General features: G+C 32.1%; 1 protein-coding gene across 4 annotated transcripts in view; it reads right to left on the bottom strand.

The window, feature by feature from the left end:
- Nucleotides 1-14362, bottom strand: part of Cnksr2 (connector enhancer of kinase suppressor of Ras 2) — a 256176-nt gene that overhangs the window by 153524 nt on the left and 88290 nt on the right. For all 4 annotated transcript variants that reach the window (XM_077107065.1, XM_077107066.1, XM_077107067.1 and 1 more), the window contains exon 5: nt 7144-7185. In XM_077107065.1, coding sequence (XP_076963180.1) covers nt 7144-7185 — 42 coding nt within the window. The remainder of the gene's footprint in view (nt 1-7143; nt 7186-14362) is intronic.

The following is a 14362-nucleotide window of genomic DNA, read 5'->3' as shown; positions in this document are numbered from 1 at the left end:
AAACACTCATATGTATTTTTTGCGCCTTCTCAACTTATGTGATTTTCTTAATTCATCTCTAGTCCTTTGTTATTTTGTACTTTCCTTTTCTGAAATTCAACTTTTTTTTTCACTTTACTTGGTAATTTTAGTCAACTGTATTTCCCCAAAAGGTACTTTAATGATCTTGCTGATCTAAAAATATTTTTGTTACTTTCACACATGAATAATAATTTAATTAGATATAAACATTTTTGGCCAATGCATTTCTTCCAGTGATTTATAGTTTTTGATACATTATCCTCTGGCAGTTATGACTTCAAAATAGAGATATGAATTCAATCTAATTTTTCTTTCTTTGAAGTCAAAACCTCCCTTTCTGTTTCCTCCGGTTGAGTGACTGAAGGTTTCATTTCTTTTTCTTTTTGCCATTGAAATCGTAAAATATTACAAGAATATAACTTGAAATTTTTATCTTTCAATACATTTTTTTTCTTTTTTTTTCAATACATTTTTAACTTTGTTGTGTATTCCAAATTTCTACTTCTAAAATATTCTACTATGTCTTTTTTTTCCTATTCCATTCTTCCTCAGAAACTAACAACTATTTGATTGTGAGTTAACTGTAATCTATTCTCTACAGCCTTCATCTTCTTTCACTTTGTTCCCTTTTTGTAATTTATTAAATACCCTAGTATTATATTATTAAATTCCATTTTGTGTATCATTGTCTCAAATTTCCTGCAATATGCAATCTGCTATTTATTGCTTTTAGCATGGTTTAATTTCTATTTCTGTGTTAGTTTTACAGAATTATTTTATTAGTTAATTCTGTTGTCAGTATTTAGTGGGCTTAGCTTCTTTATGGTATGATATTTTTAATCATTTGTTTAAGGCTCTGAGAACATTAAACTGTTCTTAATAAGCCTATATCATGGGGAAGAATTTTTCTAGTATATGAAAGGATACTTCATCTTCTCTTTCTCATTCTTCTTTTTTACTCATCCTTAAATATAGATATCATTCAGGAACAGACATCTCCCAAGTGTTCTCAGTTCTCCATCTCTGTTCACTTAGGCATTGAAGGAAAATCTAATGCTTCCATTGCTCTATGGAATTCCTATAGTATAGAAGCTTTTTGTAAATGATCATTTCTCCTTCCTCTTGATAATTGCCTCCCTTACCTCCTGACACAATAATGATTCAGTCTGTTGCACAGTTCTTCAAATTATTTTCTTAACTATAAATATACTTCTTTTTGACACAAATGCTACACTATGTCTACTATTTGAAACTTCTCTTTATTTCTTATGTGAATCTTGATTTCAACCAGTATCAAGATATTACATGTGATTCAAAATAATTCAAAACTTGAATTGCCATTCAGAGCCTGTTAAATTTTCTCCCCAAAGTTCCATAAAATTTTGAGGAAATTTTTCTTTTTAAAATTATAACCAATAAGCAGGCATTATTTTGTTTTTGACATTAAAAACAGGCAATGAGACATATGATGGTGTGTTTCATTGAATTATATATCTCTTGGGCCCAACTTCACATCCTCTCAATCCACTGTTTCTCCAGCTACCACTGTGGAAATCTACCTTTGCTTTCTACCCTGGAGCTCTCTGATGCCTCCAGAAATCTAGTAGTATGAAAGAATTAACACCTCAAAGAACCACCTTTGACCAATGGGAGAACTGAATTAGAACCAGTGGATAAATGTTCCCTCTTCAATCTTTGGTAGATGGGTTGGACAATTTTGAGGAACATTCTGTAGGGCTCCTCAGAAGGCCCCATAGGGTATACCTCTAGTTGCTTACAGCAATGAACAACTCCAGAATACATATTGATTCTTTTTTCCAATGTTATTTACATTCACTGGTGTCACTAAAGTACATAAACTACCTACAGTAGGCTATGTTTTCCAGAAAGAACTTAGGCCAAATGATCATACCAAGTACATATTAACTCATCTTTGAAGAAGAGTTATTACCATTAATATTTTACTTAGCATATTCAAGTATCATAGAAATAAGGAAAACATTCAAATTAACCAACAATTTGATTCTACATAGACTATACCAAAACTCAGTCTTTTTATTTTCTGGTGCACATAAACAAAAAAGAAGAATTTTTTAAAAATGTGAATAATTCAAATCTAAATAAATAAATGCTGGAAAGAGAATCATAAATTATAAAGTTATGCCTAAAAAAACCTATTATTTTCTCCTAGGAACTATCATATGTAAAGTGTACTACGGGTCCCATTTAACATATTAAAAACAAAGTCTCTATGGGGCTGGGATTGTGGCTCAATGGCAGAACATTTGCCTCACATGTGTAAGACACTTGGTTTGATCCTCAGCATCACATACAAATAAATAAATTAAATAAAGGTATTGTGTCCATCTACAACTAAAAAAAGTATTTTGAAAAGTCTCTAATAAACAGATCACTTGAAAGATCTCTGAGGTAGAATACAACTTGGATTCATATACTGTTTTTTAGACTCAAAATGATTTCTTCTACACTGTAAGAAACCTGGAAATATTATAGCTCTGAAAAAAAAGTATTTGTAAAGAAAGTATTCTAACATTATATACCAAGTAGTTTGGAACACTATTTTATTATTAAAAAAATTAATTCTTATTGTGAGCAAATGGACACACAGTATTTATACAGTCTTCTAGTGGAGGCTGGGCCATCCTTAAATAAACCAGAATGGGAAACAAAATACTAACATGAAAATATAAGCAAGTTCTGAGCTGAATTGGCTGATTAATGCCATCCACTATTTCCATCATAATAGATTTTAAAATTCTCACTAGCTGGAATGCAAAATTGTCCATGGTGGCATTTGTTTTTAAACTTCTTCAGTATTAGTTATGCTGTCACTCATTTGTAATGGCAAATAGCTCAGAATCTGGCACATAAGAAAGAGAAGTAAAATGTCCATACACTAATGATGAGTCAAATATTAGGAATTTAGGTAAGGAATTAAAAATCATTTAAAATATTAAAAACATTGTCAAAAAAGAAAAAATATTTTAAATGATTTAAAAGTCAATTTAAAGCCTGACTGTTGTTCATTTTGGTTTTTAATAAATTTTAAAACATCATTTTATAATATTAAAGAGGTCATTTCCTTATCATAAATATTAAAAATTATATTTAGGGTACTTTTTTTACAAGAGCAATTCCATATTATTCCTTTCCACATTTAAATTTGTTTCTATTATTCTTTCACATGGTGGCCTCTTCTTCAGAAATAGAATCTCACCTTTCTTTGCAGTCCTCTACAGATTATTTTTCTATGAACCACTTTCAATTCCTTGGTTAACAATTGGATATGATTATGAATGAACATATGTTACCTACTGAACTATTCCTCCATATAAAAGATTATGTCAATAAATGTAAAAACATATACCAAACATACATTAAGTGAGAAAATGAAGGCAAAGAGAAATCATGGATATAAATTAGAACTTAGAATGAAGCTAATAAATAAAATAAATACCCTGAGATGTATTTGCCAACTATTTCAATATTTAGTTTGTAACAGCTGTTTTTGATGTCAAAACAGAAGAGATTATACCTGATAAAATGTATAAAGAGAAAATGGCAATACACATTGACCTCAATAAGTGCCTTAAATTAAACACAATGAAGAACCCATAACAGTCATCATAGAATTCCATGCCCACAAAAGTCACACAAAGGAAATAAAATGTAGGAATAAGGATCTGTTCAAGTTCTTTATATTCTATATTCTTTATAGCTAACTGGTATAGCTAGACAGTAGCCCTGAGTTCCATGGGACACAAGATAGTACAATTCATAAAGTCTCAGAGAACTGGAATTGTTAGCAAATACCAGATCTGGAATGGGCACAGACATTGGTATTAGACCTGTTTTCAAACTCAACACTGAAGCTTGATATTTGCAACCTACAGGTTCACCATCTGTAAAAACAGTATTAATCGAGACACAGGATGAGTATCCAAAATGCTTGGGTGCAGAAGTGTTTTGGATGTTGGACTTTTTTCATTTTTTGAAATATTTATCTTTTTTAGTTTTAGGTGGACACAGTATCTTCATTTTACACTTATATGGTGCTGAGGATCGAATCCAGTGCCTCACTCATGACAGGTAAGTGTTCTACCACTGAGCCACAACCCCAGCCCCTGGATTTTTTTCAGATATTGGAATATTTGTATATACATAATGAGATATCTTGGTGACAAGACCCAAGTCTATACATGAAATTCATTCATTTCATATGCCTCTTATATACATAATCTGAAGGTAATTTTTACAATATTTAAATAATTTTCTTTATGAAATAGTTTACATACACTGAACCATCAGAAAGCAAAAGTGTCACTATCCCAGCCACTCATGTGGACAATCTGTAGTTGTGTGACCTCACCATCATCCCTGACACTAAATTTAAATGCTACCAATAAGCAATCGTTTTCTTACACTTATTCACACGTAAGTATATAACAGTAAAAAGATGACACAACTGATACAGTGAAAAAAGAATGTGTTCAGAGTAACTAAGCAGGACAGTTAACATATCTAAAATACCCGTATTAGCTGTTAACCAACACTAATAAAAAATGATAGACTTCAATCTCTACCTATAATGATATGTTTTGATAAAAAGGTTACTGTACACTGTATTTTATTATTTCAGGTGAGAAAAAAATCACTAGCTGTTGAAGGAGAAGGAGAAATGTGGAGGCATTGTCCTGGATAGCTTTTTAAAATGTTTCCTTCAAAGTCATCTGCTTCATTAATAACATGTTTTTTCTCTTAAAAGTCTTTCTTTGATTTTATAAACTGTCATGATCTCTTGTTCTGTTATAAATGCAGACTGACTTCACTTTTTCAATAAACTCACTATACATTTTCACCATTATACCTATGGACAATTTTTTTCTCTAGTGTTAACAACATCATGTTCAATGACACTATTATCATGATCACCTTGATTCTGAAACAATTTGGCTATTTTACCAAAGGTCAGTGAGAGAACAACTGGAGCTTCACTATTGATGTTAAGACCCCCTTTGATATTCACTTCAATGGATTTCTTTACTGCTTCATATTAGCAGATGCTTTATAACAAAAAAAATGTTTAAAAATTTAATGTTGTGTCTTTCATTAAATTTCTACAACCAGCTTGTTGAACAGTCACAGTTCCCTTCAATTTTCAATTCAACTTGATAGATCTTTGCTGGTTTAATGATCAGCAAATATTAAGTGGAATGGGTTTCCTGTAAAACTGATGGGTCCACTCTTCCAATACATAATCTAGATGTTCATTTTTTGATTTATGGAATGTTTTTCTATTTTTCATTAAGTTCCCTTTGCCCACATTCAGCATAGAACTTCAGCATTTTATCTTTCTATTTCTTCATATTATAGAGGTGATCATTCCAACACCATGCTCTTCTGTAAGAGGGTTGACACACCACTGTCCAATTTCTTCAACAGTTCAAATTTCTGTGCTATAAATTAATATAAATACTTCTTCTTTTTTCTTTAACTATTACCCACAGGAGTATTTGTAGACCTTGTTGAAATTTTCAAAAATAACTTTACCCCACAGAACAGAGAATAAGCACCAAAGAAGGAGGAGGAGAAGGAGGAGGAGGAGGAGGAGGAGGGAGGAGGAGGAGGAGGAGGAGGAGGAGGAGGAGGAGGAATAGGAGGCGGCGGCAGCGGCCACTGCTGCTGCCACCATAGCACCAGTCACTGTGAACAATGTGTGTAGATCTTGGCCGCATGCAGGGCATCATGATGAAACTATAGTTGGTGCATTTGGCTTGCACACATTCCACTGTATTTCTTCTTTTGGGTATGCTTCTGTGGGGAAATCCAGACATGCATGGGAAAGAAATATCACAGATGAAGAGGAGGGCGATTTTTTTCCCTTGGTGTTATTGGAAAAACCTGTTGGCATGGTTTTTGACTGTGATCCATTATATGAGGTTAGGTATGGCATTCTCCACTTATGATATTATGTCAGTGCTCAAAAAGGATTCAGATTTTGGATTGTTTTGAATCCTGGATTTTCAGATTAGGGATGCTCAATCTGTAATATGTTTACAGAACCTAAACTAATACTTGGAACATATAAATCCTAAAAAAATATTCTTTCTATTCTGTAGAGCCTATAAGTGAATCCAAAGGAGGTTGGTGAAATTATTTTCCTTTCTGGATTAATGAAGAGAAGAGTACATTAACTGTCCACTCTTGACACCATCTTAATATGTCAGAAAGGCCATCACTACTGTATAATGAAAGGAAAAGGATTACTCAGTATTACTTATGTAGTAGATAACACAATGGAATAGTAATGCTGTAGTGCTGATATTCTGAATCGAATATTTTCCCCTTACAGATTTAAGTAAGATATGTCTTAAACATTTGCTTTTCTAAATACAAAATAGTATTGTTTTATAAATATTAAAATATTTCAGAAATATTAACTGATAAAGTAGAAATAAAAGAAGCACTATAGGGGCAGAAACGCCATGATCTCTCACATTAGAGGTGAAGAAGCTGTTAGGACAGACCAGCATCAATCAAGAAATAAATTTACATACCAAAGTGGTGAGTTGTTCAATAACAAGAAAGGAGATGTCATTCCACAAAGTATAATGTACTCATAACTCATTTCTAGTAATAAAATATCAGCAAAGCCACTAATTCATTCAACAAATATTGATAATTTACCATTTGGAAGGTTGTTTGGTGAAAATAAAATCAGAGTAAAGGATGTTTGATTATGTTATAAAGTAGTTCATCCAAATGATGACAGAGTTGAATTATCCCTAATGTAGAACAGAATACATTTTCCAATCTCTTTTTGTCACAGTGAAAAATTCTTATTTTAAATTACCTTTTCTCTAGGCTGTCTATTTTATTGTACTCTAAACTTGCTAAATACTACAATCTTCAAATATTATATTTCTCTACTATATACCATAAAACAGTTATAAACAATATTTTGATATATCTATAAATTTCCTTAAAGATATACACTTAACTGATGTGGTCAGTAGATTTTTAAATTTATTGCTCACATTTTTTTGTAAGAATATTTCTATTTAGTATTCTCTAATGAGATGAAAATTCAAATATACTTACCACATGAAGAATTTTATTCTCTGTTTCATATACAGTACAATCCTAAAAAAGAAACATGCACATTAGTTTCAAAAAATCAAGCATTCTTTTAAAAATATTTTGTGAGAAATTACACTATAATTTGAAAAATCTTGAAATTTCATATAAAAAAGAAATATGAATAGAAAAAAAAAACTAGACTGCTATTTCCCAAAATATTAGAAGTTGTTAGCTTGGATGATCAACTAAAAAAGATATTTTTATTTTTGTCTAAGCATAGTTTCTAAATCACAAATTTTAAACATATATAATAAAGGATAACACATATTAAGTACACTTTTAAAAGAAAATTGAAAAAATTATTATAACTATTTTTCATCTAAACTTTTACCTGTGATAAATATATTTTGTTGAAAAAATCTCTAAGACTTTAAGCACCAATTTATTATATATTAGAACATTAAGAAAACATTAATATTTATTTGAAAAGTCACATCAAAATTTTATACTTTTATATTTTCAACTACTGTAAACTATATTATATTATATATGTAAAATCACTACACATTAATACCAAGTTTATAGTTCTCACCTAAATTTGATTCCCTGAAATTACAGAATCTTCTTCAAAAATTCCACCATTAATGGAACACCATTTGACCAGTTATCCCGCTCCTCAGTATATACCCAAAGGACTTAAAATTGGCACACTACATTGATGCAACCACATCTATGTTTATAGCAGCTCAGTTCACAATAGCCAAGCTATAGAACCAACCTAGGTGTCCTTCAACAGATGAATGGATAAGGAAAATGTGGTATATATACACAATGGAATATTATTTAGCAACAACAAAGAATGAAATTATGGCATTTGCTAATAAATGGGTGGAACTGGAATACATCATGCTAAGTGAAATAAGCCAGTCCCAAAAAACTAAAGGCCAAATGTTCTCTCTTATTGTGGATCTAACCTATAACAAGGGAGACTAGAAAGGGGAAGAATAGATGTCCACTGGATTAGACAAAGGGGAATGAAGGGAATGGAAGGGGAGGGGGATAAGAAGGACAGTAGAATTAATCAGACATAACTTTCCTAGCCTCATATTTGAATACATGACCAGGGTAATTCTGCATTATGTACAACCACAAGAATAGGATCCTGATTAGATTGTTTTATTCCATGTAGGTATAATATGCCAAAATAAATTCTACTGTCATGTATATCTAAAAAGAACAACAAAAAATATGAATGCAAACAAAAATTCCATAATTGCATTTTTTTAACCTGCAACTGATTGAAATGCAATAAGAAGTGATAATAATAAGTTGATCTTTGCTTAGACACTTAATGTCTCTATGGCTCAGTTTCCTCAAGAAGTTTATAAAACGGGCATGATATGTACTAGTAGTAGCTCAATAACAGTATTGTAAAAATGAGAAAATGAGATAAATTGAATAGCACAGAAACTGATATATAGGAAGTGATAAATGTTTTAGCATGTAAAATTGTTCTGTATCATTAATTTTTAAAAACTATATTTACTTCAAAATATAAAATTAACTATTATTTTGCACATTTTGAAAAAATACCCATATTTCACAGTACTGCATAGTTTAAAGAATGATTATACATTTCATTTTTTCCCTGAATTTAATTTTTTAAAAAAGGAATTTTGTTTGACACAGTTTTTTATTGTTATTTCCCTATAATAACTTTTCAAGTATGCATTCATATCACAGGCAAAAACCTTTTTTCACAGGCAAATTTTCAAAAAAATATTTAGGTCTGATTAATTCTATAAACTAACAGAAATATTTATGATTAAGTCTTGCTTTTCTGATAGACCTCATGTGCAAAAGGAGAAATTTGCTACAAAGGGTCATATATATGTATACGCTTACCTACACAAAGTCAATATTTAATTAATTCTAAATTATATAAATACAGGAACCAAGGTAAAGACAGCATTTATATTTAGAAAATGTACTTGTACTTCCATCTGAATTTATGAGAGTTCAATTTTATACAAATCAATTTTAAACACAATTGCAATGGGAAGAGATAAGTTGGGAAAACCTGGGAAGTTGCCCAGATTCCCCATGCTGCTTCTACAGCTTGCGATAGCTACAATGGATGCAAGTTTCATATGCCTACCTTCCAGAATCACAGGATATAATTAAATGTTCAACTTCAAAGTGATTCTTTTCCTCAAGGAAAAAAGTAAATATGATAAACGTATACACTACTAGTAGTATAATAATCACATATAAAGTAACGATTTCAAGTCTCTTTAAAATATAATAATTTACTCATACATCCCCACTGTGATATAATAAAAAGGACTGTTAAAAGAATCTTAAATTGTTTCCAGTAATCGTATTGCTTATTAGTAGTAGTGTTATTATTGTGCTAAATCTGTAGTGTGTGCTTTCTAAGATGAAACAATTGAACAATTATGTGACTGCCATTTAATCACTCCTGGTGTCATTGGTAATTATTTTTAGCATAGGGAAAGCAGATACATATGTATGATTGAAGAAAACCCTAGCATTTCTTGATGTATTATGTATGTACGTCTATATACTTATTTCTTAGCTCTGCCCACTGAAAACGCAGAGAAACAATGACCAATCCAGTGATAACAAACTTCCACAGTTTGTAGTCTTTTAATACCATTTCCTGGGCTGGGTTGTAGCTCAGTGGTAGAGTGCTTGCCTACCACATGTGAAGCACTGGGTTCTATCCTCAGCACCACATAAAAATAAATAAAAATATTGTGTTAATCTACAACAAAAATATTTAAAAAAAGAAGACCATTTCCTAAGTTTTGGAAAATGGCTGATTTGAGATCTGGGATGGAAATTTATAAGGTGTGCTTGGATCATATTGTGATACAAGATATAAGTAAGCTACTAAAGACTGCTAGGGTAGTGTCAACAGGATTCAGTAGTCGATATGAAGAGACTGCTACGGGCTAAAGATGGAACAATCTGAGCAACTAAAATGATAAAAATGCAGTGATGGAAGCATAGTAAACACTACTAAATATTAAATACATTAAAAAGTCCTATGCATAAATATTAAATTTTAAATCCACAAATTATTATGTTTTAAATAAGAGGTGTCCTCCTAAGCAGAAGAGTCAATGCAGCAATGTTCAAAGGTGAAATGATGAGATTATAAGTGGTGTAACCTAAATGGTAAATTAATCCATTTGATGGATTAATAATTTGAAAGAACTAATATACTGGGTAGTCACTGTAGGCAGATTGGGCATGGATGAGGAAATAGGTCTCTTGAGATGTGTCTTTGGGGACAATATCTTGACCCCCTAGCACTTCCCTCCCTCTGATTCCTGGTTGCTATGAACTGAGCAGCTTTCCTCCACCATACCCTTCTGCCATGATTTTCTACCTCACCTTGGTCACAGAGTAAACCTCTGAAACTGTGAGCCCAAACTTCTTCTCCTATAAGTATTTTTTTGTCAGATATTTTAGTCACAGTGATGAAAAACTAACACAGAAATACAAACCTAGAATTGGAGTCACTGTTGTGACTGACCTGACCATGTGGTTCAAGCCTTTAGAACTAGTTTGTGCAAAGAATTTGGAAAGATCAGAGAGATAGGCTATAGAATCCTTAGAATATTGTAAGCAGAGCTTAACAGGTGACTCTGGTGGAAGCTCAAAAGACCAGAATGCTGATAGAAATGCACACAGTAAATACTGTGCCTATGAGGTTTCAAAAGGGAATGAGGACTCTATTGGGAACTGGAGTAGAGGCCATTTATTTTACTTCTTGGCAAAGAATCTGTCTATATTTTGCCCATGTCCTGCAACTTTCTGTTAGGCTGAAAGTAGGCGTGGAAGGCCAGGCAAAGTGTAACAGAATTTCTGTAGCCAGTCACTGAGAGGGTGATGTGTGAAGCTGTGTGAAGAAAGGCAAAGCTGCAAGGGCAACTCCCACCTCCACCCCTGGATTAAGAGATACCAGTAACATAGAAAACCTGAGGAAAAAGCTGCTGGTTTCAGACAGAACTAGTCTGAGAGAGAGCCCATAAGCAACCAGCAAGGCCATAGGGGCATGGCTGCCCAAGCCCTTTGGAGCTCATGTCTCACCAATATATGCTCTGGATTCTGGACATAAAGTTATAGAACTTACTATTTGCCCAGCTGGGTTTCAATCTTACTTTGATCCCATTCCTTTTTTCTATGTGCCATCTCTCCCCTTTGGAATGGGAATTTTTATTCTGTGCCATTATATATTGGATGTATATAATTCACTTTTGATCTTCATAGAGGCTTATAGCCAACAGTTGACCTTAAGTATTAGAGGGGACTTTGGACTTTGACTTCTGGGCAATGCTGAAACTGTTAAGACTGTGGGGACTCTTGGAGATGTATTAAATGCATTTTGCATTAGGAGATGGGCATGAACTATTTGGGGATGGGGTGGAAAGTTATAGTTTGAATATGAGGTGTCCCCCAAAAGTTAAGGAAACAATGAAAAAAATGTTCAGAAGTGGAATAATTAGATTACAAGAGCTGTAACCTAATTGGTGGACTAATGCATTTGGTAGAATACAAATTTGAAAGGACTACTGTACTATGGTGATCACCATAGGCAGATGGGGTATGGCTGGGGAAGTAGACTTCTAAGGTTGTGCTCTTGGGGATTATATCTTGGTCTCTGGCACCTCTCCCTCACTCTCTTCTTACTGGTTGCCAAGATCAGCTTTTCTCTGCCATACCCTTTTTCCATGATGTTCTGAACCATGAACCCAGAGCAACTGAGCTGGCCAATCATGGACTGAACCTCTGAAACTATGAGCTCAAAATAAACGTTTTCTCCTCTAAGTTGTTCTTGTCAAGTATTTTGTTCACAGTAATGCAAATATGACTATCATACTAATATATCCAAAGTATATGTGGTATTATCGTAATGATAATAAAATTAAACTAACTGAAGAATGTATAATAGATATATAATTCTCAATTCAGGAAATATTAATCAACTCTGCTAGAAATATACAGATAAATAAATAGTAAAATTTAGGGAGAAAGGCTTTCACAAAAAAAATGTTAAAACATGTAGCACTCAAGAGGTTTTCATGCAGTTTCAAGTTTTGATAACTTCAGAAGAATAAATGCCACAAAATTATGTAAACCAATGTGAAAGGCCAATTATTTTTATTTACAAAATATTGATCCATTTCTTACTAAAATTCAACATGAGCACTGGGTTGTGCTATACATTGCTCTAGTCAAATTTTAAGTTTTGTAATTTTCATCAGCTGTGGCATGGTGACTGAAAGGATCATATTTGTACTCCTGGATTTAAGATTATTTAAAAATTTAAATATTGGTACATACTTGACAATCTTGACATAATCCCACAAAACAAAGGGAAATACATGAAGTGCATTGTATGTATCAATATAAGGGAAATATATGAGGTGACTAAGGTGGCCAAGTTTTTCTCAGATCAAAGTCTAAAAAATTGTCATATACAAATATTAAAATTCAAAAGTTGTTATGTAAAAAATTATGATTTTAAAAGACATTAAAATAACTATTTTCAATTACATTTTTGTAAGTTTGAGAAGTTTTTAAAGCTTAAATTTGCATTAACACATATGAGACAGTTTGGAGAAGTGCAATAGAGGCACAATTATGGGACTGGAAGAACAGTCCCTTAGCTTCTTTCTCTAAAAAAAAAAAATCAGGATAGGTAGCTTTTAATTAGATCTTGGAAACAGTAGGTTTTTAGGTAGGGAAAGGCATGGTTGTAAAAGCCATGTACCTATATTTAAGCATAGTAAGTTATTGAAATAATTTTTAGATTTAGTCCCCCCCCACACACACACACATTTGTAAATCTATTAGGGAATAGGTTAAAATGCAGTGTCCCAGGTTTCATCCCCCAGAAATACAGAATCAGGAGATTTAGAATAGAAGCCTCCATGATGATTTTGATGATAGCTGGTATTTTGAGAAACACTTGATCTATTTTACAGGATTACCTTATGATAGAGGAACATCAACTCAAACCAAAAATTATCAAATATACAGAATTTATAAATCAGTAAACTGACTTAAAAACAGTATCTGCTGGCTCACCCTAAACAGTTGTTATTTCCTTAAAACTGTGTGTTTCAGTTACACATTCCCACAATTTTTTTCCTCCCAGAAAACTTACCTTTAAAATAGCTTACTACTTTGGAACAGCTGCTTCTACTTATTTGAATCTTTACCTTCTTTTAGCAAGATCTGCTTCTTCCTTATTGAAAGCCAGGGGCTTACACAAGGGTGTAAAGGTGAGGACACAGCATATTGAAAATCAAATAAAAAAACAAAACCACACAGACAATGCATATTAACATGCTACTTTATATTAGGGTGAAGAGAAACTAAATGACTACATCCTATTTTGTTAAGCAATAATTTTATGTAATTCATTTTATCATGCTAAATATTTAAATAGCACTATTTACTCTGGGGTATTCATTTTATTAGTAAGTTATTTGACTTCCATCAAAATGTGATTTTAAAATATTTGCTTCACAATTGTGGGTTTTATTAATATTTCAGGGCCAAACCTTTTCCCAAAATTTGTATTTCAGGTTTTAAAAAGAAAATAACACTACATATGGAGAAATCTATATTTCATAAACCTATTCATGCTATGGGAATGTACATCTCTGACATTCTAGTTATCTTTAGATGAAGATTAAATTTAGATTTTAAAAATTGAATTTAGAACTTTGGCACCATATATTCCCTTCAGCAGATCAAACTGTCTTTTCAGTAGCTTAAGCTGTCTTTTACAATACATGTAAAAATGTATGTGTTTCTTCTGTATTCTTTTACATACAATGTTTCTACAAACTATTTGATGCACATTTAAAGGGGCGAATTCCTAATGAGAAAATATTCATAAAAACAAGGAACACCTCATTTTGATCACTTCTCTTTTTAGAAAAGTATATGCATTGAAACATCTTCCCAAAAATGAACTACACAGCCACGCAGATCATAAACAGTTATATTTTCTGTGCAAAATGTTGTAATTGTGAAACTGAGCAAAATACACAGAACAAATTTTATTCCAACATGTTACCATTGATATTCCATACTTGGTCAACAAGTTTTAAGCACCTGGAGTCATAATGCTCAGAATAAGTTGTACTTTTCATTAAGTGTCTAGTATAGTCATAATAACAGTATATAGGTTATT

The sequence above is a fragment of the Callospermophilus lateralis genome, chromosome X (assembly GCF_048772815.1).
Source record: "Callospermophilus lateralis isolate mCalLat2 chromosome X, mCalLat2.hap1, whole genome shotgun sequence".
Classification (NCBI taxonomy): Eukaryota; Metazoa; Chordata; class Mammalia; order Rodentia; family Sciuridae; genus Callospermophilus; species Callospermophilus lateralis.
This window is presented reverse-complemented; position numbering and strand designations above follow the sequence as displayed.